The sequence below is a fragment of the Aspergillus pseudoviridinutans genome (genome assembly GCF_018340605.1).
Source record: "Aspergillus pseudoviridinutans IFM 55266 DNA, scaffold_4, whole genome shotgun sequence".
Lineage (NCBI taxonomy): Eukaryota > Fungi > Ascomycota > Eurotiomycetes > Eurotiales > Aspergillaceae > Aspergillus > Aspergillus pseudoviridinutans.
The window spans coordinates 3,119,394-3,142,642 of NW_025091284.1; the positions used below are offsets into that span (position 1 = coordinate 3,119,394).

The following is a 23,249-nucleotide window of genomic DNA, read 5'->3' on the forward strand; positions in this document are numbered from 1 at the left end:
TAGAGATGAGCAAATCGAGTCTTCGGAATCTTCTTCCTGGAATGAATATGCAAAAAACCACACCAGAGTTCCCAATTATGGATCACGAGTGTTGATGTTGGATTCTTGACGTTGAAGCATTAGACGCGGTGGTTTAGCTTCTTAGTGCACATTCTGTAGGAGTAAAGATAAAAATAAAATAATTGCGGATGCTGTCGACTTGTTGACGCAGGTACCAGGCCCCAGTCTGATCAGGTGGATACTTAGCAAGGGCACTAACCCGCTAGTTCCTCGTCTTCCAGGGGACTCCAGGCCTTAGTGCGGTCACACCACAGTTGGAAGAGTCAGGTACCAGCACTATCATTATTTGCCCTGAGAAAACCAAAATCGGTGGATTAATCCCATTCTTCTGTGAGACAACATTCTATATTTATTGATCAGGCCGCCAGCTGATTGATTGTGAGTTAGTTTTCTAGTTCATATTTAGACTACATTAGCACCAAAAGCAAGAATACCAGGAATGCAAGATAAGTGTTCTGATAAGGACTCTTATCAGCAACCATCATGGAGTGCCTGCCCAGGCACTTCGTAATGGAGAGGGGGTGGGAAAAGAACGGTGGGCCAATGCAGTAAGACAGCCATGATTCAGGTTAGAATGGTGCGGAGCCAATGAGCACCACAGATCCAAGCACACATGGCAGAAAACCATCAGCATCCCTGAGGAATGAACTCAGGAATTCAGGTTTTACACTCTCTAGCAGATGTAATGATGATGCTGTTGATAGCATTGCAATGATAACATTTGCATATGACACCTCTGGAGGCAAAGACTCGGACAAGAAATGTGCAACATGGTCTCTGAGACATTTAGTCCAGGTCGTTTCTGTCTCCAACTATCTAACCGCCACTCCACATTTCCTTACTGAGGAGTCTGCAGGGAGTTATCATTATTTATCAACCAGCTAAAATATCCAATCAACAAATATTATTATTATTATTATTATTGGGAGATGAGAAGTAAATTCTCAAACAGTTACTTTGTACACAATTTCATCATATTTGATGATTATGTTCAAAAGGTCTCCAAGCACTAGGTGCTAAATGGTAGTCTGACAGACCGCATTTTAATCTGACCTACAGTTTGAGGGATGGCGATCTGGGAGTAGCGGCTGGTCACAGGTTAACGCACTGGGCCAGGGGTAAAACTTAGCCCCATGATGATAATCATAATTTACCACTATTATTAATTTTCCGTTACTCCGACTCTGTACCTACTTGATAGACTCCATCCTCACCAGCACACAAAGGGGAAAGAAAGTTAGGACTAGTTACCTTCTTCATTGTTATTCGCTGGGTACGCACAGGCTGGATACCTAGATACTCTAGCTCGAGGGTTGTCTCCAGCATCTGTCTACCGACATTTCAGGTGCGTGCGGCAGGTGGCTCCAGCCTGCGGTGGATGGAGACATTCCCCTTGCGTCGTCCTGCATCGAGTGGGTGCCATTCAATTTTCAAACGTCAGGCTCTGGAAAAGGAGAAAATAAGACTGCGGGAGATGATCATCCGTTCATTGATTCGGATAAACTTGCCTTGAAATACACCGTAGAATTGTTAAGATCTCCTTGATCTGATGCCCGAAGCAGGGCAGGTGATACAAACCGTTTCCCTTGAAAGGCAGGGAAAATGGAATCAAAGAACCCAAGGCAGAAGTCAGGAAACAAGGAACATCAACCCTGCATAGAGTGAAACAATGGACAAATAAATTTGTCGAACTTTGCCAATTGTCTAGTCGTCAAAGCCTGGCGATCACTTTGGATATTTCAAGTCTACTGTGCTTACAGAAGACAAGAACATTTGTTGATATCAGTAGGATTATGATGAGATCGTACTTTAGTCGTATATGCATATCATCCTAAGCTTGAAAAATTAATCATCACCTTCGTGCTCTGTAGATACATCATCAACATCTGGCTACTTCGAAGGATTTCTTGCGGAGGAATGCCGGTTCAGGTGCCGAATGGCATGACCTGCATGGACTTATATATGAATTAAGTTAACATTATTTTTGTTGGTACGGAGTATGAGAAATCCTATTAACCTATATCTGCTACGTACTCTTAATTGCCAAAGGAAATATTGAATATTCATCGCGCAGACCCAAGTACCAGGAAAAGGCGGAACAAACTGCTGGGTCCTATCCATTGGTCTTGAACTTTCTGTAACCAGGTACGGAGTGTACAAGCTCAGGTACCAGGTACCTATGGGGAGCCAGGAACAATCATCATCACACCCCCCCATGGACATTTCTCGACTGATTATTGCTTAATGGCATGAGGAATTTAAACCATTTTATTTTTTATTTGAACAGCTCCTGAGCCCTTATATCTCCTCGCATATGCATAGGCGCTCAGTCTCTTACGTTAATGCATGGTAAGGTATGCCTATCTCCACCGTATCGACAATTATGGATGGTTAGTACTATCCCTGAGCCAAAAAATCAGAAATCCCCATCCGAGGGTGCCTTGGCTTCCCCTCCTTCTTTTTCTTTTTTTTTTTTTTCCCTTTTTCTTTTTTTTTTTATTTTTCGGCTTTTCCCTTTGTTCTTTTGTTTTCTTCTTATTGCTTCTCCCATATCTAAACCCAAAATGAGTCGTCTATTCTTTTGTTATTTTATTTGACACTTTTCTTCCTTCCCGCTCCTCCGTAACCCCTCCTGCTTCCTGATTCTTAATATCCATTAAACTTGCCATCATCGACATTATTTGATATCATTATTATCCAACTAATACTATACGGACTTGTACCCTCCTTTTAATTTTGGCACTGTCGGTCGCTAAGTTATTCGCATACATCTAATATTTGATCTTCCTGCCGCCCCTTCTCTACTTTGTTTTAATACTCTATCGCTTTGGCCTCACCAATTTCTTCCAATCCATCCTTGCGCTCCCTACTTTACTGTGCATATTCTTTCCCTCCCAACCATCTCCTACACCAACGGTCTCGACATTCTTTTTAACTTCTCCGCTTGAGACAATTCAACTCCAACTGTCTCAATTGCTTTATCGGACCCCGCGATCGCCCCTGACTTCTTGAAAAACTATCGATCCCTCTGTTGCTAGCGCTCCAACGCTCCGCTCGAAAGTCGTACAACCGTCGACCCTCAATTTATTCCTAATATATCAACAGTCGAAAACGTCTGCGACATTCATAATCCGTTGGGCAGTCTCCATTGATCGCGTTTCGCTCACTCCGACAGGTCCCTCTTCGATACCTGCGATAAGGAGTATAATCTGCAGACTTCGCTACGTGCCGCGCGCCCACACCTCAAACCATAGATGATCAGGGTCTGAATTTTGACATCTAAGATCCAACCAGCGACAATTATCTGGCGGTTCCCAGTGATCTTTGATCCGAACGTGTCTTCACGCCCAGTGGCTGGACTCTCCTCGATATAAGTGCAAGCGTATCTGTGCGATTGTCCGTCTGTGAGGATTTATTTAGCACAACTACCACCATAGCTTTTCTTTCACAATATGTCTGTAGCAACAATGTTGCAACCGGCGTCGAGAGCATCTACGTCCTCATCTTCTTCTTTCCAACCCGTCACCCGCCAGAACACGATGTCGTCCCACGATACACGGTCTCTTCGCCAGTCCAAGCGGCTGTCCGTCACCGCGCTATACCTTTCCATGTCCGCAAAAGACAGAGATCTTGAAATTTCCGATGATCTGGCGAAGGGTGAGTTACCTCAATTGGCTCGGTCGTAATCTACAGCTTCAGATTTCTAATCTGTTCTGGAACAGCTCAAAAATATCTACGGGAACTCAAAGCGAAAATCTCCTCGCAGTCGAAGAAGAATTTCGTTCTTGAAAAAGATGTCCGATATCTGGACTCTCGGATAGCTTTGCTCATTCAGAACCGGATGGCGCTCGAAGAGGTATGTTGTTATTATTCCCCATAAACTGGATGCCTTTGAGAGGTCGCTCACATCTCTCGCAGCAAAACGAAGTTGCAAACCACCTTGATGACGAAGATCCTCAAGAGGGTTTCTTCCCCAATGATGAGAAGACCCAGAAATATGGAAACCTTTTATTTCTTCTGCAGTCCGAACCCCGGCACATCGCTCATCTGTGTCGACTCGTCTCCATGTCGGAAATCGACTCCCTTCTTCAGACCGTCATGTTCACCATCTACGGAAACCAGTACGAGAGCCGTGAAGAGCATCTTCTTTTGACCATGTTTCAGTCTGTTCTCACTTACCAATTCGATAACACCCCCGAGTACTCGTCACTATTGCGACAAAATACACCTGTCTCTCGCATGATGACCACCTACACGCGTCGCGGTCCTGGCCAAAGTTACTTGAAGCAAGTGCTGGCGGAACAGATCAATGCTCTAATTGAGCTGCGCGATGTTGATCTGGAGATCAATCCTCTGAAAGTATACGAGAACATGGTGAGGGGAATTGAAGAGGAAACTGGCTCGTTGCCCAGTCATCTGCCAAAGTCAGTCACAGCCGAGGTGGCTGCGGAGAACGCACAGGTACAGGCTATCATTGAGCCGCGGCTGAAAATGCTGACCGACATTGCGAACGGGTTCCTGACGACAATTATTAACTCCGTGGACGAGGCTCCCTACGGTATCAGATGGATTTGCAAGCAGATTCGGAGCTTGTCTCGCCGCAAATACCCGGATGCCCAAGATCAGACTATTTGCACACTGATCGGCGGTTTCTTCTTCCTTCGATTCATTAATCCCGCTATTGTCACCCCCCGGTCCTACATGCTTATTGAATCCGTTCCGACCGAAAAGCCTCGTCGCACCCTTACACTGATTGCGAAAATGCTCCAGAATTTGGCTAACAAGCCTTCGTATGCCAAGGAGCCATACATGGCTAAGCTTCAGCCCTTCATCCAGCAGAACAAGGAGCGTGTCAACAAATTCTTGTTGGACCTTTGTGAAGTCCAAGATTTTTACGAGAGCTTGGAAATGGATAATTATGTAGCTCTCTCCAAGCGCGACCTTGAGTTGCAGATTACTCTGAATGAGATGTATGCTACTCATGCTCTGCTGGAAAAGCACAGCCTGGCTCTGGCACAGGATCAGCACTCTCACCTCAACGAGCTCTTACAAGAACTGGGAGCTGCACCCGCGCAGGTCCCGCGAAAGGAAAACCGAACAATCACTGTTCCTCTATTTAGTCGATGGGAGACTGCTCTTGACGATTTGACGGCGGCCCTCGATATCACCCAGGAGGAAGTGTTTTTCATGGAAGCGAAATCGACTTTCGTGCAGATTCTGCGATCGTTGCCTCCGAACTCGGCGATCGCCCGACGGCCTCTTCGGCTGGATCGAATCGCAGAGGCGGCAGCCACTCTGAAGAACGATGCGGTGATGGTGCGAAAGGGCATCCGAACCATGGAGCTGTTGAGTCAGCTACAGGAGATGGGCGTCATTGACCGTTCTGACGACTTCAGTCTTTTGCGAGATGAGGTGGAGCAGGAATTAGTCCACCTTGGCTCTTTGAAGGAGAAGGTCCTTGAAGAGACAAAGAAGCTCGAGGAAGTTTTCGCAACGATCCGCGACCACAACGCGTACCTGGTGGGCCAGTTGGAAACCTACAAATCTTACTTGCACAACGTTCGCAGTCAGTCGGAGGGCAAGCAGCGGAAACAACAAAAGCACCAGGAGCTGGGACCGTACAAGTTCACCCACCAGCAACTCGAGAAGGAGGGTGTCATTCGGAAGAGCAACGTACCGGAAAATCGGCGAGCCAACATCTACTTCATGTTCAAGAGCCCTCTCCCCGGCACCTTTGTCATCAGTCTTCATTACAAAGGTAAGTACAGCTGCAGCTGTCCGTTTGTGTTGATTTACTCTACTGCGGTGGCTGATCATGTGTTATGTATCTAGGTCGTGCGCGAGGTCTTTTGGAGCTGGATCTCAAGCTCGACGATCTGCTGGAGATGCAAAAGGACAACCTTGAAGATCTCGATCTCGAGTATGTCCAATTTAACGTTTCTAAAGTGCTCACGCTTCTTAATAAGCGGTTTGCACGGAAGAAGGGTTGGTAAGATGATCAGCGCAGTGTCTTACCAGACGATTTGATATTACGATGTGTACGAGATGGAGCAGATGGCTGGCTGCAAACGTCCTGAAGAAACTCTAAATCCTTCGTTTTAAAGGCCATGCTGTGTTACAATTCTCCATTTGACGAAGGAGGGCGAGATCTCAGGCGCGCTGCTTATAGGCAGTTTGGGCGCGGGCTCGACATGAGAAGACCTGCTCCGCGTTATGAAACGGCGATGGACGATATTCTACTCCGTTCCCTGTTTCAATGCACGTCCCTCGTATGGGGCTAGACGTTCGAGCAGGGGACGAATTTCAGATACCCTATGACTTGTTGGCTTTGATACCTTATACTCTTATCCTGCTGGTACTCGGGAACATCCTTGTAATATGGTGAGCAAATATCTCGCCTTGGTTATGGATGTCCGCTGGTTCGGGAACACGCCATAGCTGGGCTTGACTTTGTCATGTTGGCTTTTTTATTTCGCTGTTATCACTGTATGTTGTCTTTTGCTTGCGACGTTTATACCTGTTGGATGATTGATATTTTGTGAATGCTTCTTGATACACCACTGTTTCACGACTATATTGTTTCTGAATCTTCTTTGGCGGTATGAGTTGCATCTGCTGTCCCATCTTGCCTTATACCGGGTGGTTGGCCTTTTCCTGCGTCTCTTCGCTGCCTGTAAGCTTATTCGGCTTGGTGTCTTTTTGTCTTTTTCTTCTTCGTGTCTTGTTGAATGACACCCTACTCTCCATTGTGATTTAGCTTGGATGGACCATGTGCTATTGCCTGGGTCGTTTGTGTCTTGGGGTTGGTCAGATCTGTGCTCCGGCCTTGACTACCAATGCCCTCTATGGACCTGCTTCTGATTGGGACAATGTGTCTCACAGACGCGCCGGTGCAATGAGCTCTGACCGTCTATGTGAATATGTAACTATATCTTTATCTAGTATTCATGAACTCTACATGTATGAGCCACGTTTTCAATGAAAATAAATACCAGCCAAGTGGCTTTTTGCAGCCCCACAGGAGGTCAGTAGGTATCACTAGGTACTATATTATTGATGGGAGGAAATGGTCCTCCTCTTAGCCATTATACTTACCTAAGACTTTGATAACGTATCTATACGGTCCTGCCTTTTGATGCAGACCGACACTTTGTAGACTGGTGGATCTCGTAGTGTTTGTCTACGTAGTCTGCAAGTTTTCTGTCTTGTCAAGAAGTTCGCCTGCCCCTCTTAATACGCTAGCGGCTGCGTTTTAGAGGCCCTCCCTTAGTATCGTGTTCCTTGACCGTTTCTTGCTGGTCGACAGCACGGAAGACGGAGACTTATCCCTCGGCCAGCTCAATTGGATCCTTCTCCTCCAAACTCTAGCCATCTGTGGTTATGCTCTGATCTATCTACAACATAAATCTTCTTCATTTTCCTCTCACTCCTCTCACTCGACTGCAAGTTGCCACCGTTGAAGCAATCAAGAAAGTCGACTATCTTATACTTTCTGAACTCCGCCTCCCTCAATCTATCTATTTCCCCACTCCCCTCCCCTTTTCGATCAATAATTTCTTAATAAAGCTCTTGACCAACCCTCGATTTCCATATCAAGTCTCCATAACTTTCTTCACCTTGTATTTTTCTCAAATTCCATCCTACCATATTAGCAACCATGGCTGCTGTAGCTCAGAACCAGTCGGCCACGACGTCGAAATATGACAACTATGATTTCCCGACCACTGCGCCTGAACCGCAGCCAGGCCACCCTGGCCACACTACCCCAGAGCAGGATGCAAAGGTTGAGCAGCTCCGTAGTGAGCTGGAGCAGCTGGGATACACGGACAGACTGGACACTCTGACCATGCTGCGCTTCTTGAGAGCCAGGAAGTTTGATGTGGCTGCCGCTAAGACCATGTATGTTTGCTGACCGTCCCGCCTTGCTGTTCTCAAGGGCTACTTGTCTCTGCCGATTGGCCTTGTACTGTGGATGCCGATCATTGTTCCATCGGCTAATACGTGGATTCGTTGCTTTTACCAGGTTCATCGATTGTGAGAAGTGGCGGAAAGAATTCGGCACCGACGACCTCGTTCGCACCTTCGAGTACAAGGAGAAGCCCCAGGTCTTCCAGTACTACCCTCAATACTATCACAAGACAGACAAGGTAGGCGAATTTTGGGGTGCTTAGATGGTGGTTTGTCATCTACGTGCTAATGAATACTTTTGTCGGATAGGATGGACGCCCTGTCTACATTGAGAAGTTGGGCAAGATCGATCTCAACGCCATGTACAAGATCACAACCGCCGAGCGCATGCTGCAGAACCTGGTGTGCGAGTACGAGAAGCTCGCGGACCCCCGGCTGCCCGCCTGCTCGCGCAAGGCTGGCAAGTTGCTCGAGACCTGCTGCACCATAATGGACCTGAAAGGCGTCGGAATCACAAGCGTCCCCTCCGTGTACGGATACGTGCGTCAGGCTTCCGCCATCTCGCAGAACTACTACCCCGAGCGCCTGGGCAAGCTGTACCTGATCAATGCCCCCTGGGGTTTCAGCAGCGTGTTCAACGTCGTCAAGGGATTCCTCGACCCCGTCACCGTGCAGAAGATCCACGTCCTTGGTTCCGGTTACAGGAAGGAATTGCTGGAGCAGGTCCCTGCCGAGAACCTCCCTGTTGAATTCGGCGGTACCTGCGAGTGCGCTGGAGGCTGTGAGCTCAGCGATATGGGTCCCTGGCAAGAGMCCGAGTGGGCTAAGCCGCCCAAGTGGGCTCTGCCTAAGGAGGAACAGAATGTCGTGAAAAATGAAGACTCAGGTCCTGTGGTGAAGGATCCTGCCGCGCAAGAGGGCTCTGAGCCCGTAGCGTAGGCTATTTGTCCTTCTTGCTCTTTTGTGCTTCTCGTTTGCCTTGCATACATAAATTCTTGGATTCATGTGGTAAAGAATTCAGCTATCATCCATGTCGGCCTGTGTGTTCTTCACCAATGCTGTCTCTATCAATCATCCCTGGGACAGTCACACTCCTTGTGCCTTCGACCGTGTCCTTTCTGATCGCATTTGAACATCGCATAAAATCAATAACTGGTCGAATGTTACCCTGGCGGAGTGGCTTGTAGGGCCGACCGGGGACGTGTTTTATCTCTTTTCCTCTTCTCAATATCCAAACATAGATAGTGAACAACTCTGACGGAGTGGCGCGGTGCTTTTATAGATGGAGACAAGGGTGATAACGGATTGCAGGGTTGAATATAAAGTGTTTATCTTGTCTGGAACCTGGTTACTTGACTATGGGTAGTCAAAAAAATGACTGCACGTTCTCGTACACTTTTACTTTGATCTAACCAAACCAAACCGGCATTTGCAGGCCCCGATGAGAAATGCAGAAATGATGTTTGTAAACGAGATTGGTATCACTACCTTAACACTAGCCTTTATTCCAACGCCAAATAACCTTCCAGGGGGATATCGCCGAGAACCAGAAAAAGGAAAAAGAACGAAAATAGGGAAATCCTTCAGCCTCACATCTTCTCCACGACTTCCGCAGCCCGACCCGCTCGTTCAGCCTTGCCCAGTGTCGAGGACAGCGCATTCCCATCCGGCCCGCTCTCGACTTGCTCGCCAGGGACTGCCTCACCCTGAAGCCGGAGTAAAGTCCGCAACGCATCGTCATAAACCTCCGCCATCTCCCTGCTGCGCCAGCGCTCCGCCTCATGCTCCGACCCGAGGGGAATCTGCAAGTTCCACCGCGCAGAATTCGACTTCGAGGGTCTCCGGCGGGGCCTGCGTGATCCGTTCTGCGCCGTTGCGCTTCGTGCATCCGCATCAGGCATAGGGACGTMTTCTTCCCACTCGCCATCTCCATCCTCGTTTTCATTTCCGTCGTCACCATCAACATCCTCGTCCTCGCCCGTATCCTCCTCGTCTTCCTCGATAGCTTTCCTCAATTGCTCTGCGTACGCCTTCGCCGCACGCGCCGGCGCATCCCGCCTCAACTGCGCGACTGTCGTGGTAAGTGACTCCAGCTGGGCGTAGAGCGATGTCACGCGCGCCGCGAGCTCGGTGTCGTAGGGCTCGTACTCGATTGTCTCTGTTGGTTGCGTGAACGCAGCGGGGAAGGGGAACTGTGACGAGGAGGAGTCGAGGCCGTTGATGCTGATTGAGGCGGAGGCGGTGGTGAATGTTTGATTGATGTACTACGGCTCATTTTGTTAGAGTTTGACATATTAATCACAGGGGAGAAGAGAGGTAGTACCTGGTCGACCAATTCCTTCACGCGTTCTCGCATGGGATCTGGTCCATCGCTTGTGTTTGCCGAGGGGGGAAGATGGAGATCGAGCTTTTGGCGGGAGAGAGCGACGGTGTTGGCGTAGAGATAGGTGAAGTCTGCGGGCGATTGGAGCTCGATTTTGCGGTAGTGAGGGGTTGACATCTTTATTATTGCTGCTTGGTTGGTAGTTCTGTTGATTTGTTGCTGGTGGACGCGGTGCGGGATGTTCTATCATTATTTACTCTGGTCGGACGGGGTGCCTATCGATAGTGATTTTAGGTGTTGAGGATTTGATGCCTCAGGCAGCATTGCTTGAAGAGAAAGTGTTTTCTGCCTAAGGCAACATGTCGATCCTGGCCCCGCAACGATGTCATCGATCTGGTTTTGGAGATCTCTATATAGCTTGCGGCCTTGGAAGCTTCATGAACGTTGCACGTTTACCCCTTTGTTTGTTGCTTCAATTTCTGGTCCTATCTGCGAAGTTTTGTCGGGGATTGAGTTGGTACTAGGTTTGCGTTTCTTTGTCCTATTTTCTCTGGATTGCCAGCTTATAAGAGCTGTTTGTTCCCATCCCTTTTCTTTCGTCGGGAGGCTTCAGTGGATGCCGCGTTCATCTACGTCCATTCATTGCTGTTGTCTTACATTGATTGCCATACCATGTTACGATAATGTTACAGTGCCCTGCCAAGACAAACTTGGAGGCCTGTTGCAACAAAATTCTGATATAATATCGAGGTAATCCGTGGAGTCATCATTACCATGGAAGACGTTCGCCGGATTACCCTCGCCGACCATACCGGTCCCCCAGGTCGCTCCGATGAAGAGGCGTTGTCTCAAATCCCCTCGGCTACAGGATCGCAAACCGGCTCCAGGCGACTCAGCAGAGTGTCCATCCGCGGTGAACTCAAGCGACGAAAGTATGCCAAATGGCAGCCGGACCGACTGAGGCTCTCGGACGACAGTAGCTTGAGCAGAATGCCGTCAACATCGGTGAATCCATTGACTCATGTGAATACGAATGCAAATATCATATCTGGAGATAGCGCTTTAGCTGGCCCGTCTCAAGCCGCGATCGAGCAGCATGACATCGATGCGACGGATTTTGCGCCCTCAACGAATGGCGAGCGCGATTCCGCGGTGCCTCACCAACAACAGGGCTACGGTCCAAAAAATGACACCAAAGGGACTCATTCCGTCAGCGAATTGGACATTCTCTACGAGAATCAGCGCGGCTGGTTCTTTTTCGGCATTCCGCTGTACTCGCACAGCTCGCTACTCAATTTCGACCCTGGCCCTTGGGTCACGCACGACTTCCGCGAGAGCCCCGTTAACATCACCAACGCCCAGCTGCCAGACCCAAGCTGGGAATGGGCTTGGCCGTCATGGTATGTCGATATGTCGGGCGACGTCGACGACCAGGGCTGGCAGTATTCGTTCTCGTTTAGCTCAAAAGCCTGGCATGGGTCTCATCCCTGGTTCCATTCTTTTGTTCGAAGACGACGATGGGTTAGGCTGCGCATAAAGCGCACTGTGGAGAAGACACATCGTGGACGCTCGGGATTCGAGATGGCTCACATGTTGAACGAGGATTATTTTACAATTCACTCTGTGCGGAAGCAAAGCAAAGCCGCCAGTTCAATAGCGGCGTCGGGGAATGTGCGCCGCACAACCACTGGAGTGGAAGAGGAGGCTCCGTTGGAAGAGATAGGCAACATTCCTACACTAATGTATGCCCTGAAGGCTGCCATTGTTGATCGTGAGAAGATAGACGCTCTGAAGCGTTTCATCGAGGATGGGGGCGAAGAGCTCCTCTACCTGGATGACAAGGTATATCAATCACTCGTTTCTCATCTCTAATAAATAGTCCACTGACTACCGGGTAGATCCCTGAAATCATGTCGATGTTTGTCTTCCAAAACTCGAGATGGCAGTTCCTCAACCACTTGGAGAATGTCATCAACGACCTCTCGCAGGAAGCAGCTAGAAAAGACAATACAGACGCCGAAGAGAGGCGGCGCAAGCAACACAACCTCACGAAAGCTGCAGAGACAGCGAGACGGCATATCACGGGGCCCGAGTTACTAGGTTCCGAACACCACGAGTCGATGAACTTAACTCCTGCCTCAAAGCATAATCTATTGGAGAACTGCTCCAAAAGGTCTTCGTTCGAACCGATCGACAATGGCGGACAGATCAAGGGTATCCCCGAGGCGGCTGAAATTGGTCTTGAAGGCCATATACACCGTCCATCCTAACCCCTGGATGTAAGTCCTTCGATGGAGAGGCAGCTACCTTGCTGTAAGTGACAGCATGTCGAGGGTTGTGTTCAGCTTGTTGAGCGTTGGATACCATTTTTTTTTCTTTTGCTTCTAGCGTCTAGTACCCCCAGTTCAAGCGTTAAATAATAAAATGCTGTGCACAAAAATTTTGCCTAGACACCTTTCTTGTTTGAGCCCTAAATAATTCAATTCGACATCATCGACGGTTAGCTGAGATTCGTTAATTCCGCAATGCTTTTGATGCTCCGCCTAGAGGAAGCTTAAGCGGTCCGAACCCCACCGCCTGCCGTTCTGGCACCGCAGGCAATTTTCCTGAACTTCCAGACTGAGCTTGACCTCCAGTCGAATTTCTACCAGCGTGCGTATACAACACGACATAGACACATTCTCTTGACGAATCAATCTCACATGCCTCTGGGAATCTGTTTGTGTCCTGCCATATGTTCTCGCGCGGCCATCCGTGTCTGAGAAGACGTGGTCTATCCGCTGTCTTGGACAACGTCGCCGCTGGCCCCGAAGAACCCTTACTCTTTCTCTACCCTGGCTGGTTTACCTCGACCTTGCGAAAAGATATATCAACATCGTCAATAAACTATACTCCCTCCGGAAAGGATCCGCTGTGCTCAGTTCGTCCCGTCCTCCGAGCGTCATCTCGTCACCGGAAATCGTCCTTCGGCATTTTCACACGGCGATGGATTTCCACTCACTCCGCTGTCGAGACCGGTCTTGCCGAGCCAGCTGGCTCACTGCCCGGGCGTAAAAATGTTGAGCATACGCGGAGTATAGGACCTACGCAATCACGGGGAATAGAAAGCACCGGCCATAAAGGTGAAAGCCATGACACTGTGCCGAGCGAAACGGGCACCCGTGCGGACCACGAGTCGTCAACATCGCTGCATGCATCGGAGGCACCGGGCAAAAAGTCACCGAATGCCACAAGAGAGGACCGGAGGCCGTTCAACATCTTCACGAACACGCCAACGTCAATGACGAACTTCCCGGCCAAGGACAAAGCGATCGGAGTCATGGAAAGCTTGTCGATTAGGGATCGGAAAAAATTAAGATATAGGCTTTATCTTTCGCGGATGGGCAGGGACCATGGGTCACGGGATAAATGGGGTCGGTGGACCAGAGTGGGAGACATTTTGGAAGAGATGCAACAGGAGTCTCGGCTGTGGCCCAAGAAGGGGCCGGTGCAAAAGGAGCTCCTTATACCGGAGGAAACAGTAGCGCTCATGGCGGGCATCACGGACATGGCGATGAAGGAGAATGTCTGGTATGTGGCGGTTCGCAACGGGTGCCGTGTTCATGTGTTGCACCCTCTAGAGAGCGAAGGGCAGTATAGGAAGGTCATTTTGTCAGGTTCGAAGCGGAGTGTGGAATTGGTCGGGGATCACCTCCTGCGGGCGCAAACGCTACAGGAACAGGGTGATCCTCTAGTCGACATAAGGAAGCCCCCCGTTCCGGTTTACCCCTCCATCGAGGCCATGCGACGCAAGAATCTCCCGGTTCCACTTGTCCGAGGTGTCTGGGACTTTTACCAGGCGTTCAAGCAACCTGCGCCACTGGACACACTTCTCAATTTGTCTGCCAAAATATCGAGTATCAGGGAGTTCGCTGAACATGTGGAGGAACTGACCAGATCTCGGCCGTCCTCAAAAGTCATTAGAGGAAAACCGGGTACTCATCACCGTGAGCGAGTGGCTGCTGCGCTTGTCGCTCTTTTCCAAAATGACGCAAACCGCGAGCATTTTTCGACCGCAGCATTGAATAGAGCACTTTCATATCTGTTCGACAATGAAATCTTGGACGATGCTCGCGCGGTTTTCATTAGGGCAGAACATGTCGCGACAGTTGATACGTTTAATATGCTTCTGAAATCCGCGGCCAAGAGACAGGACATCCAGGTGTTTCGTGGTTTCCTCACCTCCATGTCGCGAATGCACATTCGACCGAACCCCTACACCTGGCTCGCTTTCCTTGATTGTCTCGTCTCCCCCAATGCGAAAGCAAGTCTTGTCAATTTTATGCTGCAGAAGGGTTACCTGTCGGACTCTGGTGCGATGCGGACGGCATTGCATTTAACGATACAAGATACATTCTTGGCGCATTTACAAAGCGGTAAAAGTGTCGACGCTTTCTTTAATATGATTATCGATACATACGGGGCCAACTGGTTTTCCCCGAGTCTGATCAATCAGATGTTAAGTGTCACCGTGCGATTGAGAGACTACGATGCAATTGACCGGTTGCTTGAAATATGCGAGCAGCAAGGCTTTGCGCTCGACAGCGCCACAGTCAACTCAATCCTGCCCTTGTTTCGCTCTGATATTCAGTGCGCTCTTCGATACATGTTTCGTTGTCTAGATCATCCCGAGACGCAGTTGGACAAAAAGGCGTGGGAGATGCTTTTTCTAATTGCTTTCAAAGGCAGAAATTACAATATCTGTCGGGTGCTATGGCGGTATGCTTGCATGCACAGACAGGTGACATACAAGATGAAGCAGTCCGTTCTGACCTCACTGGCACGGAATGTGCCACGGAACAAAGGAGACGTGATTGATAATGTTTGGAGCACTAGTGCCGGCAATGTCATTGTTGGTGTTGATTTTGATCAGTCCGTGTATCCCTTCGACAATGCTATTCTGGACAATGTGCCGGACGAACACCTCGACAACCCGGTGGCTTATCTTGCGTCCGGTTATAAGCCAGGCGGGGAAGAACGTGCGAAGCAACTTAGTCTCGCCTCAGCGCTTGTGAAGCGTGATATCGAGATTGGACCTCGATACCAGCCGTCTGTGCCTTTTTCCACCATGCTGGAGGCCGCCGCCGTGATGGATCGTGGATGGAAGGGCATCCCAAGACCAACGCAATGGGTCATGCAGAATTCCATCCACATACCTGTGCGCAAGGCGGATCTCTTCGCCGCCCCTGCATAATGCTTTTTTTTGGTCCACTATTGCCCTGCCGTTCCATTCGCATTTCCCACCGGAGTCCGCCTTTTTATGGCATATTTTTTTACATCATTTGAGCCTACACATTGTATATTTTTTTTAGGTGGTTATGGAGCCCACCAAGTGTATATCATGTTGAGCGGATTCTTGCATACTGCTGATAATTGGCATAGTCATGGGTGTAAGGTGCGTGGTTGGATATTGGTTGGGTTTTATCAGCCTTCAGCTACCTCTTTTGTCATTACATGTAAATAGATATCACCCCTCCACCCCCGACTTCAGGAATGTATATAGTGTTTATAGAGATATGAATCGAATAGAGTCTGAGAGGATCACAGATCGGTGGGAGCCATACAAGTCAGCCAGAGGTTGGCATCTAGCAAAACAGCACTTCAGTGTGGATTTGCATGTTCAATTTGGTAAGGCATAATCATCTATATCATCCAATGTGTCATAAATGCATCAAATATGTTAGGACAAGCGTTGCCATGAGTTCCGCTGGCAAAACTCACCCACGGCCGTTCTCATGCAGCAGAGCCGGGGCAGGAGGAGGAATTGGAGCTCCGTACGGATCCATGCTCGTTCGAATGGACGCTACCCCTTCTTTGAGGTATAACACCAGCCGGTAGGCGGAATTGCCATTCAAGTAATACCGATGCAGGCGTTTACTCCGCAAAAAGCCCAGGCGCTCATACAGCTTGATGGCAGCAGTGTTTGTAATCTCCGTCTCTAGTACAATCTGTGCAATAGAGAATGCCGTCAGTCAATCTTCTTCCAACTTTCTCCTGCTGCAAGCTGCGCCACACGTAAACCTACCTCATCGGCATCTCGCTCTATCATCGCATCAATTGCCATCCGCACCAACTTGGTGGCTATCCCTCGCCCGCGGTACTCCTCCCGCACAGCCAGCATGGCAATATACCCCCTCAGTGGACCGCCACGGTGCGGTTCGAGTTTCGAAACCACCACGCCTACCATGTAGTCTTTCTCCTTTGTATCGTCCATGGCCATGAAGCACAGATCCCCCCATTGATAGAGGAAGTAGCGGTAGACGTAGATGCTGTACGGTTCCGAGAGATCTTTGGAAATAAGCTGCCTCATTGCGGAGACGTATTCATTTTCGTGGGAGCCATCGTAGCGCACGTAGCGGAGGTCTGAAGGAGCAGCAGCAGCAGCAGCAGCAGCAGCAGCTGTGGGCTCTGCGGGTGAAGAGACATCCTGGCTCATTACGGAGTCATCGAGGGGAGGAGGTGGGGGAGTTGTTGTGGGAGAAGAAATTGAGGGTGGAGCTTGTTTTCAGTACTCAGTTGGAGGAACTGGTAAAAGGACGGGTGTGAGTAGCTTGTGATTGCGCTGCGTCGAATGATGGACGTTGGTGGTCTGAGAAGACTTCTTTAGAGGCATTCGCTTATCTCGCATGACGTCCGGGTTCCTGCTTGCCATGTGATTCCGATGCCCATCGCTGCTCTGGGGTACCTCTTTTTTTTAGCTTTTAACTTTCAATTCTTTTTATCTACATTTCTCGCGTCATTCAAGTCTCTGGAACCTAGGAGCTATTGTCTCCAAGATACCCCTCAGTCTAAGTTAAGGTCCTACATCAATTGCAGCATTTTGTTTGACTAGGAGCAGTTCCTGGCGGTCGCCCACATGCTCCGCCGTCGTCTGGCAAAGGACGACGACGTCCAGCAGACTACGGACAAGTCTCGCGACGACGTCAAGGGAAAGTTGTCGGCAGATACTAAGACAGTTGTCATTCAAGAAAATCCGCAATCCGGATCGTTCTTCTCCCGACCGAAGAGCAAACGGCGCAATGGACTCATCTTCGCGCTCGGAGGCATTTTCGGCATCTTTGTTGCCTTGTTCTTCGCCAACCAGCAGGATGTGATTAGTCTCGAATCATTGATGGATCTAAACCTGGACGCATTGATTGATGTGATTCCTCAAGGCATTGTAAGGGATGCGCGAGAGTTCACGGTATGTTGGAATCTTGATACCATTGCCAGTTGTTATCCCTCCATGCTTATCGGCTTCCTACAGGAACATGAGCGCGAAGCAGTCAGCTATGATCCCTTCTCCATCGGTCTCCAGCTTCAGGCGCAAGGTATCGAGGCTAAACATCCGATCGTTATGATCCCTGGTGTCATCTCAACAGGTTTGGAGAGCTGGGGCACGGGCTCGGCCTCCCGGCAGTACTTTCGTCGGAGACTCTGGGGCAGTTGGAGCATGATGCGTGCGCTGGTCTTGGATAAGGCAGAATGGAAGAATCACATCATGCTGGATAGAGAGACTGGATTGGATCCTCCAGGGATCAAGCTACGCGCAGCCCAGGGGTTCGATGCGACCGATTTCTTTATCACGGGCTACTGGATCTGGAATAAGATCCTTGAGAATCTGGCTACAATCGGATACGATCCAACCAATGCTTTTACGGCCGCATATGATTGGCGGTTATCCTATTTAAACCTGGAAATCCGCGACCAGTACTTCAGTCGTCTCAAGTCGTACATCGAGACAGCTGTGCTGGTGAAAGGGGAGAAGGTGACTCTAGCGTCGCACAGTATGGGGTCGCAGGTGGTTCTCTACTTTTTCAAATGGGTCGAACATCCAGATCACGGCAAGGGAGGCCGCGACTGGGTCAATAAGCACGTTGCCAACTGGATCAATATTAGCGGGTGCATGCTAGGTGCCGTCAAGGGGCTGACGGCAGTGTTGTCGGGCGAAATGCGCGACACCGCTCAGCTTAACGCCTTTGCTGTGTACGGCCTGGAAAAGTTCCTGTCCAAGGAAGAGCGTGCGGAGATCTTCCGCGCCATGCCGGGTATATCCAGCATGCTCCCCAAGGGCGGCGAAGCAGTCTGGGGCAATTCTACCTGGGCACCAGACGATCAACCTGGGCAAGTCACGACGTTCGGCAACCTGCTCAACTTCCGCGAAACCAACTCGAGCTGGACCCGCAAGAACCTCACCACGGCGGAGAGCCTGAGATACCTGCTCGACCAAAGTGAGGATTGGTACCGCAACCAGGTGCTGAACAGCTATTCGCACGGCGTCGCGCATACAACCAAGGAAGTCGAGGCGAACGAGAACGATCCGCGCACATGGCTCAACCCCCTCGAGACGCGGCTGCCACTTGCCCCCGACATGAAGATCTACTGTTTCTACGGTGTGGGCAAGCCGACCGAGCGCAGCTACTTCTACCAAGAAGAACGCGATCCCCTCGTCAACCTCAACGTCAGCATCGACACCACCGTGACCACCCCAGACGGGGTAGATCGCGGCGTCCTCATGGGTGAGGGCGATGGCACGGTTAACCTGCTCAGCACAGGATACATGTGTGCCAAGGGATGGCACATCAAACGGTATAACCCCGCGGGCGTGAAGATCAAGGTCTTCGAGATGCCCCATGAGCCAGACCGATTCTCACCCCGCGGTGGTCCGAATACAGGTAGGTATCTTCCGCTTCCGCCTCATTCAACCAAGGATTCCGTGGGTTACTGACTGACGATGGATTAGGTGATCACGTCGATATTCTAGGGCGCGCCTCGCTGAATGAGCTTATTCTCCGCGTGGCAGGAGGACAAGGAGACCTTATCGAGGAAACCTTTGTCTCCAGAATCAAGGAATACGCCGACCGCGTCAAGATATACGAAGAAGAATAATGACTCGTCATCTTTAAACAGCTAATATCACTATAATACTCGCTCTCTGCTATTGGGTGGCTTACGACAAACTCCGTGCTTGTACTTTACAGGTCTCGCTGTACATATACCAATAAAGACATCAAATCACTCTCACAGGAGACCTGGGCTCAGGTCGTATATAGGACTGTGACTCTCTACAAATAAACTAATGTGTCCTATGACTGGCTTGCTCACGATACCTCTCGGTAGATTAGGTTAAAATTGTGTACACGAAAAAAAAAAGACCACCGCATAATAATGTACATCACTGTTCTTCATAAATCATAATGCTACCGAATTACAAATAATGATAATGCTATGGATCGATCATCCAACACACCTCGCTGTGCACAGGAAACGGCTAGGGCTAGGTTGTGGAAGCCAGAGAAGGAGAAAAGCTCACTTCAGACTCGAGCCGACACGCCATGATAAATGGCGGCGGCGAGCCAGAGCGAAGAAAACCGAGAATGATTAGGTTGTATTAGGAAGTCGAAATTGTGCAGCGAGGTGTGTTGCATCCAGCAGCCTGAGAATCGAGATGGTAAAGGAGGATTGAGGAGATGTTCTGTATGAACACCTTCTACCCCAACAGTCACAGTGAGCAAGCTCAGTCCTCCTGAAATCCCCGATTCCGGTTGATGCCAAATAATCGGCAGAGACGCAACTCCGCGGGGTGCCCACTGTCAAAAGCAAGCGAATGTGGGGTTGAGAAAGGACCACAGTAATGAACCTGGAGGACCTCTTTCTATATGCCAATGCAAGAATCATTTAAAAGCATCAGAACCCTTCTAAGCGAGTGTAGTGCGTACGAAAGGCGCCCAGCCAATGTTGTTTATCCTTCCCAATGAAATCAAAAACCCCAAATTCCAGGCGCCGTAAAATGTGAGCGATCGACACGAATGTAAAGTATTTATGCACCTGGCCGAGCTGAAGAAAAGAAGCAAGGTGCCTCGACCAGTTGAAGTAGTAGCGAATGACTTGGAGTTGGAATCGGTGGAAATGTTCGTTCTGCAAAACTTGTACAAGCGAATGTCCGATGTGGCACCCTCGGAACGAGCATTAAGAATTATCGTTGGAGCCCCCAGGAAGATTTCGAGCTCAAAATTGAGGCTCACGATCATGGGTAGGCCGACTGGTCTCGTGAAAAATGCATGTACAATCGAAAGCCAGGTAGAAGAAGATTGGGCACAACCAGGCAAATCCACCCCATGTCGGGATGAAGCAACCGTCATTAATCCCGGAGTGTCCCAAAATAGTATTAAACATATATATGTGTCGAAATCAGCTCAATGCGATAAACCAAGCATGTCGTAAAAATTTGTTTGAAAACGCCGTCTCATTAGTCAATGCAATAACACGTACACAGTGGAGTACGTGTCAACGCTGGTCGAGCCGGATCAGAAATGCCTTCCAGACTCGATGTCGGTAGCAGGAGAGGTAAGAGTCTCGCCCTCCCAGGAGTAGTGGTCGTCAACTGGGCTGAGGGAGCCGGACGAGATGGATGACGAAGAACCAACGGTCCACTCATCGCTATCGAGGTTAAACTCTCCTTCGAAGCTGGCTGAACCGTACCCATAGTCGGGTGCGGAATCGCCGTACTCAACATAATCGTAGTCCCAGCGGAACATCTTATCATTCTGGACGCGAGGCATGAACCGCGTTTTGGCAAAGTAGAATGCGACAGTTGCCAAGAGGCCACCACCAACCAGATCGACAGCGTAGTGGTGCGAGAGATACATTGTAGCCCACCACATCCAGAGGGTATAGATGACGAACAAGGGCTTCAACCGTGGGAAGACTTGGCTCATGAACAGAGCTGCAAGAGTCGAATCGGCGGCATGTAGGGAAGGGAATGCGCCGAAAACGACGGGAGATTGTTTGAAGCCCGAGGTGTACAAGTCTATCCCAAAAAGCTCATCGATACGAGCAAGGCCCGCAGGATTACCCTGCATGGAGTAATCGGCCGGAGCCAAGCCATACAGATTTTCGTACCACGGAGGAGAGCAGGGGAAAAACAGCTGAATGGTGACTGCAGCCATGCTGATGTATCCAAAAGTTCGAGCGAAAAGGGGGACGGTGCCGGGAGGACCGAAGACGAACATGATCGCTGAGCACACAAAGGGCGCGCCATAATGGCAGATTCCGTAGGGAAGCCACGCCAAAACGTCAAGCACCACATTTTGGTGAGCGGAGAGGATGTTACTGATGTTGGCACCGTAAAGAATGTTTTCCAGGGCCGGCAGCACGCGAACCCAGATTGCAGGGCGCCAGTCGCTAGGGATGAACCTTTCAGGCAGACATGAGTACTCATCACATATTGCAATTGCTCGAGAGAGTGTGAACTTACTGGCAAGCGTAGAAAAATATAAGCCATCCGGCAATCGGAAGGAATGGCAAGAAGAATTGGCGTGTAATCGGGAGAAGGAGAGAGATGAGGAGTAGCGTAAATGCAGCGGTCTTTGCCAGTGGTCCAGGTGATTCCATAACGCTCAGAGAGAATATGCCGACAATCAGCAGCAAAAGATACTGGAAGTCATAGAGTGTCCATCGATGACTTTGCAACGATCTGAGTGTATCTGCAGGCGAGAACGATGTCTGCAACGAGGATATCGAAGAGGTAGGCGAGATCCGACTGCGCAGCTTGGACCGAATCTTTCGTCGCATACGGTGCGGCACGAGAAGTTGTATGGAGCGCCATGGGACTTGAATCTGGAGCTTGCCGAACTGGTTTTGCGTCCGATCCTTCCAGGACGGAAGGGTGGTATTCATCGCAGCGGTGAGCCTGATCCCTTCAGACTCGATGATCCAGGAGGAGCTCGAAAGGGAGACGGAGGATGCTGCAATTATAGCGGGGGAAGAATGAAGTGTGATCTACGTGGAGCTGGCGGCCAGGGGTTCCAAGGCGTCAACGTGACGAGACTCCAAGGGCGAGGATCACCGAGAGACGAAAGGTTTCGACAGCCGAGAGATCCAATACGATAACCTCTATAGAACGGAGAATTGATTTCGAATAGGGGTTTTATGAGGATGCAAGCTCCGGTCTCCAGCGGCCAAACGAGGATACTCTGGGGAAGGTCACGTTGCAAGGGTCACTGACGCAAGGCGGACAGGCAAGGGCAACGAGAACGAGGTTTAAATCGCTAGGGGTCGCTGCACAAGACAATTTGGCCACGGAACCGGAGGAAGGGCGAGAGGAGTTGTTATGGAGGAGGAGATGAAACAGAACAAGAAAGGAGAATTAAAAGAAGCAGGAAGTGAAAACGTGAGAAATGGGGAGATGGTGAGGATTTTGCTGTGACAGAGAAGCGCCCCATCCTGCCGTTCGTCTAAGCCCAAGAACAGTACAAAGTAATTGAAGGGCAATGGGGCCACGGACAACGACGGGTACGAGTACGGGGCTAACACATTGGTATTGGTAATACAAAGTATGTTTTTGGTAACATGCCGTTACTATCATCCTCACTCATGCGGCATGAAAGCTATCCAGATACAACCTAACTGGTTCGGGAAGTTTCAGAACATAGTGCTGGAAGAATGAGCTGGCCTTGGTATCTTGCTTGCCTGCTGTCTATTGTATGCATTAGGAGCTACCTGATCTACAAGCAATGCGAATATATCATATCAACCAGACCACTGAGAGTGAAACACAAATACATCCATAGTATCATGTCATGTCTTATGGTCGGATGCAGCGGAAGCCTCGGAGGAAACGGAGGAAACGGAATTTCTATCGCCGACCAGCAAGAGGGATGTGACAAATCTCAACAACCCGACAAATAAGAAGACCAACGAAAAAAAAAAAAAGAAAAGAAACGGAATTAGGTAAGACGGTATCGTAAGGTACCAAAGTTTTTCTGCAATACGCTCAATTCTGAGCTTGTAAGGATGATCCAATCATCGTCGTCAACTTTGAGGCTGATTGGCATTTAGGATCCATAATGAAAAGCTACATACCAATGGGAAGCTGTAGATCTTCAGGCTCAATTTCGCTTAACCCACAACGGTCGCACAGTCATCCGCAGCGGACCAA

The 23,249-nt window shown here is 49.6% G+C and overlaps 8 protein-coding genes across 8 annotated transcripts; 5 read left to right on the forward strand and 3 right to left on the reverse strand.

Annotated features, from left to right (window-relative positions):
- Positions 1-3,527: 3,527 nt before the first annotated feature.
- Positions 3,528-6,053, forward strand: Asppvi_006523 (Ras GTPase activating protein IRA2; the record flags this gene model as incomplete). Its single annotated transcript, XM_043302424.1, has 4 exons — positions 3,528-3,717; positions 3,783-3,916; positions 3,979-5,818; positions 5,893-6,053. 4 exons carry the CDS (start codon positions 3,528-3,530, stop codon positions 6,051-6,053), a joined length of 2,325 nt encoding a protein of 774 aa, XP_043158359.1.
- A 1,664-nt stretch (positions 6,054-7,717) lies between these two features.
- Asppvi_006524 (SEC14 family lipid-binding protein) lies at positions 7,718-8,907 on the forward strand (the record flags this gene model as incomplete). The annotated part of the gene is made up of 3 exons (XM_043302425.1): positions 7,718-7,959; positions 8,084-8,207; positions 8,278-8,907. 3 exons carry the CDS (start codon positions 7,718-7,720, stop codon positions 8,905-8,907), a joined length of 996 nt encoding a protein of 331 aa, XP_043158360.1.
- A 650-nt stretch (positions 8,908-9,557) lies between these two features.
- Asppvi_006525 (uncharacterized protein) lies at positions 9,558-10,468 on the reverse strand (the record flags this gene model as incomplete). The annotated part of the gene is made up of 2 exons (XM_043302426.1): positions 9,558-10,232; positions 10,292-10,468. The coding sequence occupies 2 exons, from the start codon at positions 10,466-10,468 to the stop codon at positions 9,558-9,560; spliced, it is 852 nt and encodes a 283-aa protein (XP_043158361.1).
- Positions 10,469-11,065: 597 nt separating this feature from the next.
- On the forward strand, positions 11,066-12,561 carry Asppvi_006526 (uncharacterized protein; the record flags this gene model as incomplete). Its single annotated transcript, XM_043302427.1, has 2 exons — positions 11,066-12,133; positions 12,190-12,561. The coding sequence occupies 2 exons, from the start codon at positions 11,066-11,068 to the stop codon at positions 12,559-12,561; spliced, it is 1,440 nt and encodes a 479-aa protein (XP_043158362.1).
- Positions 12,562-13,025: 464 nt separating this feature from the next.
- Positions 13,026-15,524, forward strand: Asppvi_006527 (uncharacterized protein; the record flags this gene model as incomplete). The annotated part of the gene is made up of 1 exon (XM_043302428.1): positions 13,026-15,524. The coding sequence occupies one exon, from the start codon at positions 13,026-13,028 to the stop codon at positions 15,522-15,524; it is 2,499 nt and encodes an 832-aa protein (XP_043158363.1).
- A 523-nt stretch (positions 15,525-16,047) lies between these two features.
- On the reverse strand, positions 16,048-16,766 carry Asppvi_006528 (peptide alpha-N-acetyltransferase MAK3; the record flags this gene model as incomplete). Its single annotated transcript, XM_043302429.1, has 2 exons — positions 16,048-16,278; positions 16,356-16,766. 2 exons carry the CDS (start codon positions 16,764-16,766, stop codon positions 16,048-16,050), a joined length of 642 nt encoding a protein of 213 aa, XP_043158364.1.
- A 420-nt stretch (positions 16,767-17,186) lies between these two features.
- Positions 17,187-19,198, forward strand: Asppvi_006529 (phospholipid:diacylglycerol acyltransferase; the record flags this gene model as incomplete). The annotated part of the gene is made up of 3 exons (XM_043302430.1): positions 17,187-17,513; positions 17,577-18,984; positions 19,053-19,198. 3 exons carry the CDS (start codon positions 17,187-17,189, stop codon positions 19,196-19,198), a joined length of 1,881 nt encoding a protein of 626 aa, XP_043158365.1.
- A 1,418-nt stretch (positions 19,199-20,616) lies between these two features.
- Positions 20,617-21,988, reverse strand: Asppvi_006530 (phosphatase PAP2 family protein; the record flags this gene model as incomplete). Its single annotated transcript, XM_043302431.1, has 2 exons — positions 20,617-21,505; positions 21,567-21,988. 2 exons carry the CDS (start codon positions 21,986-21,988, stop codon positions 20,617-20,619), a joined length of 1,311 nt encoding a protein of 436 aa, XP_043158366.1.
- Positions 21,989-23,249: the final 1,261 nt, after the last annotated feature.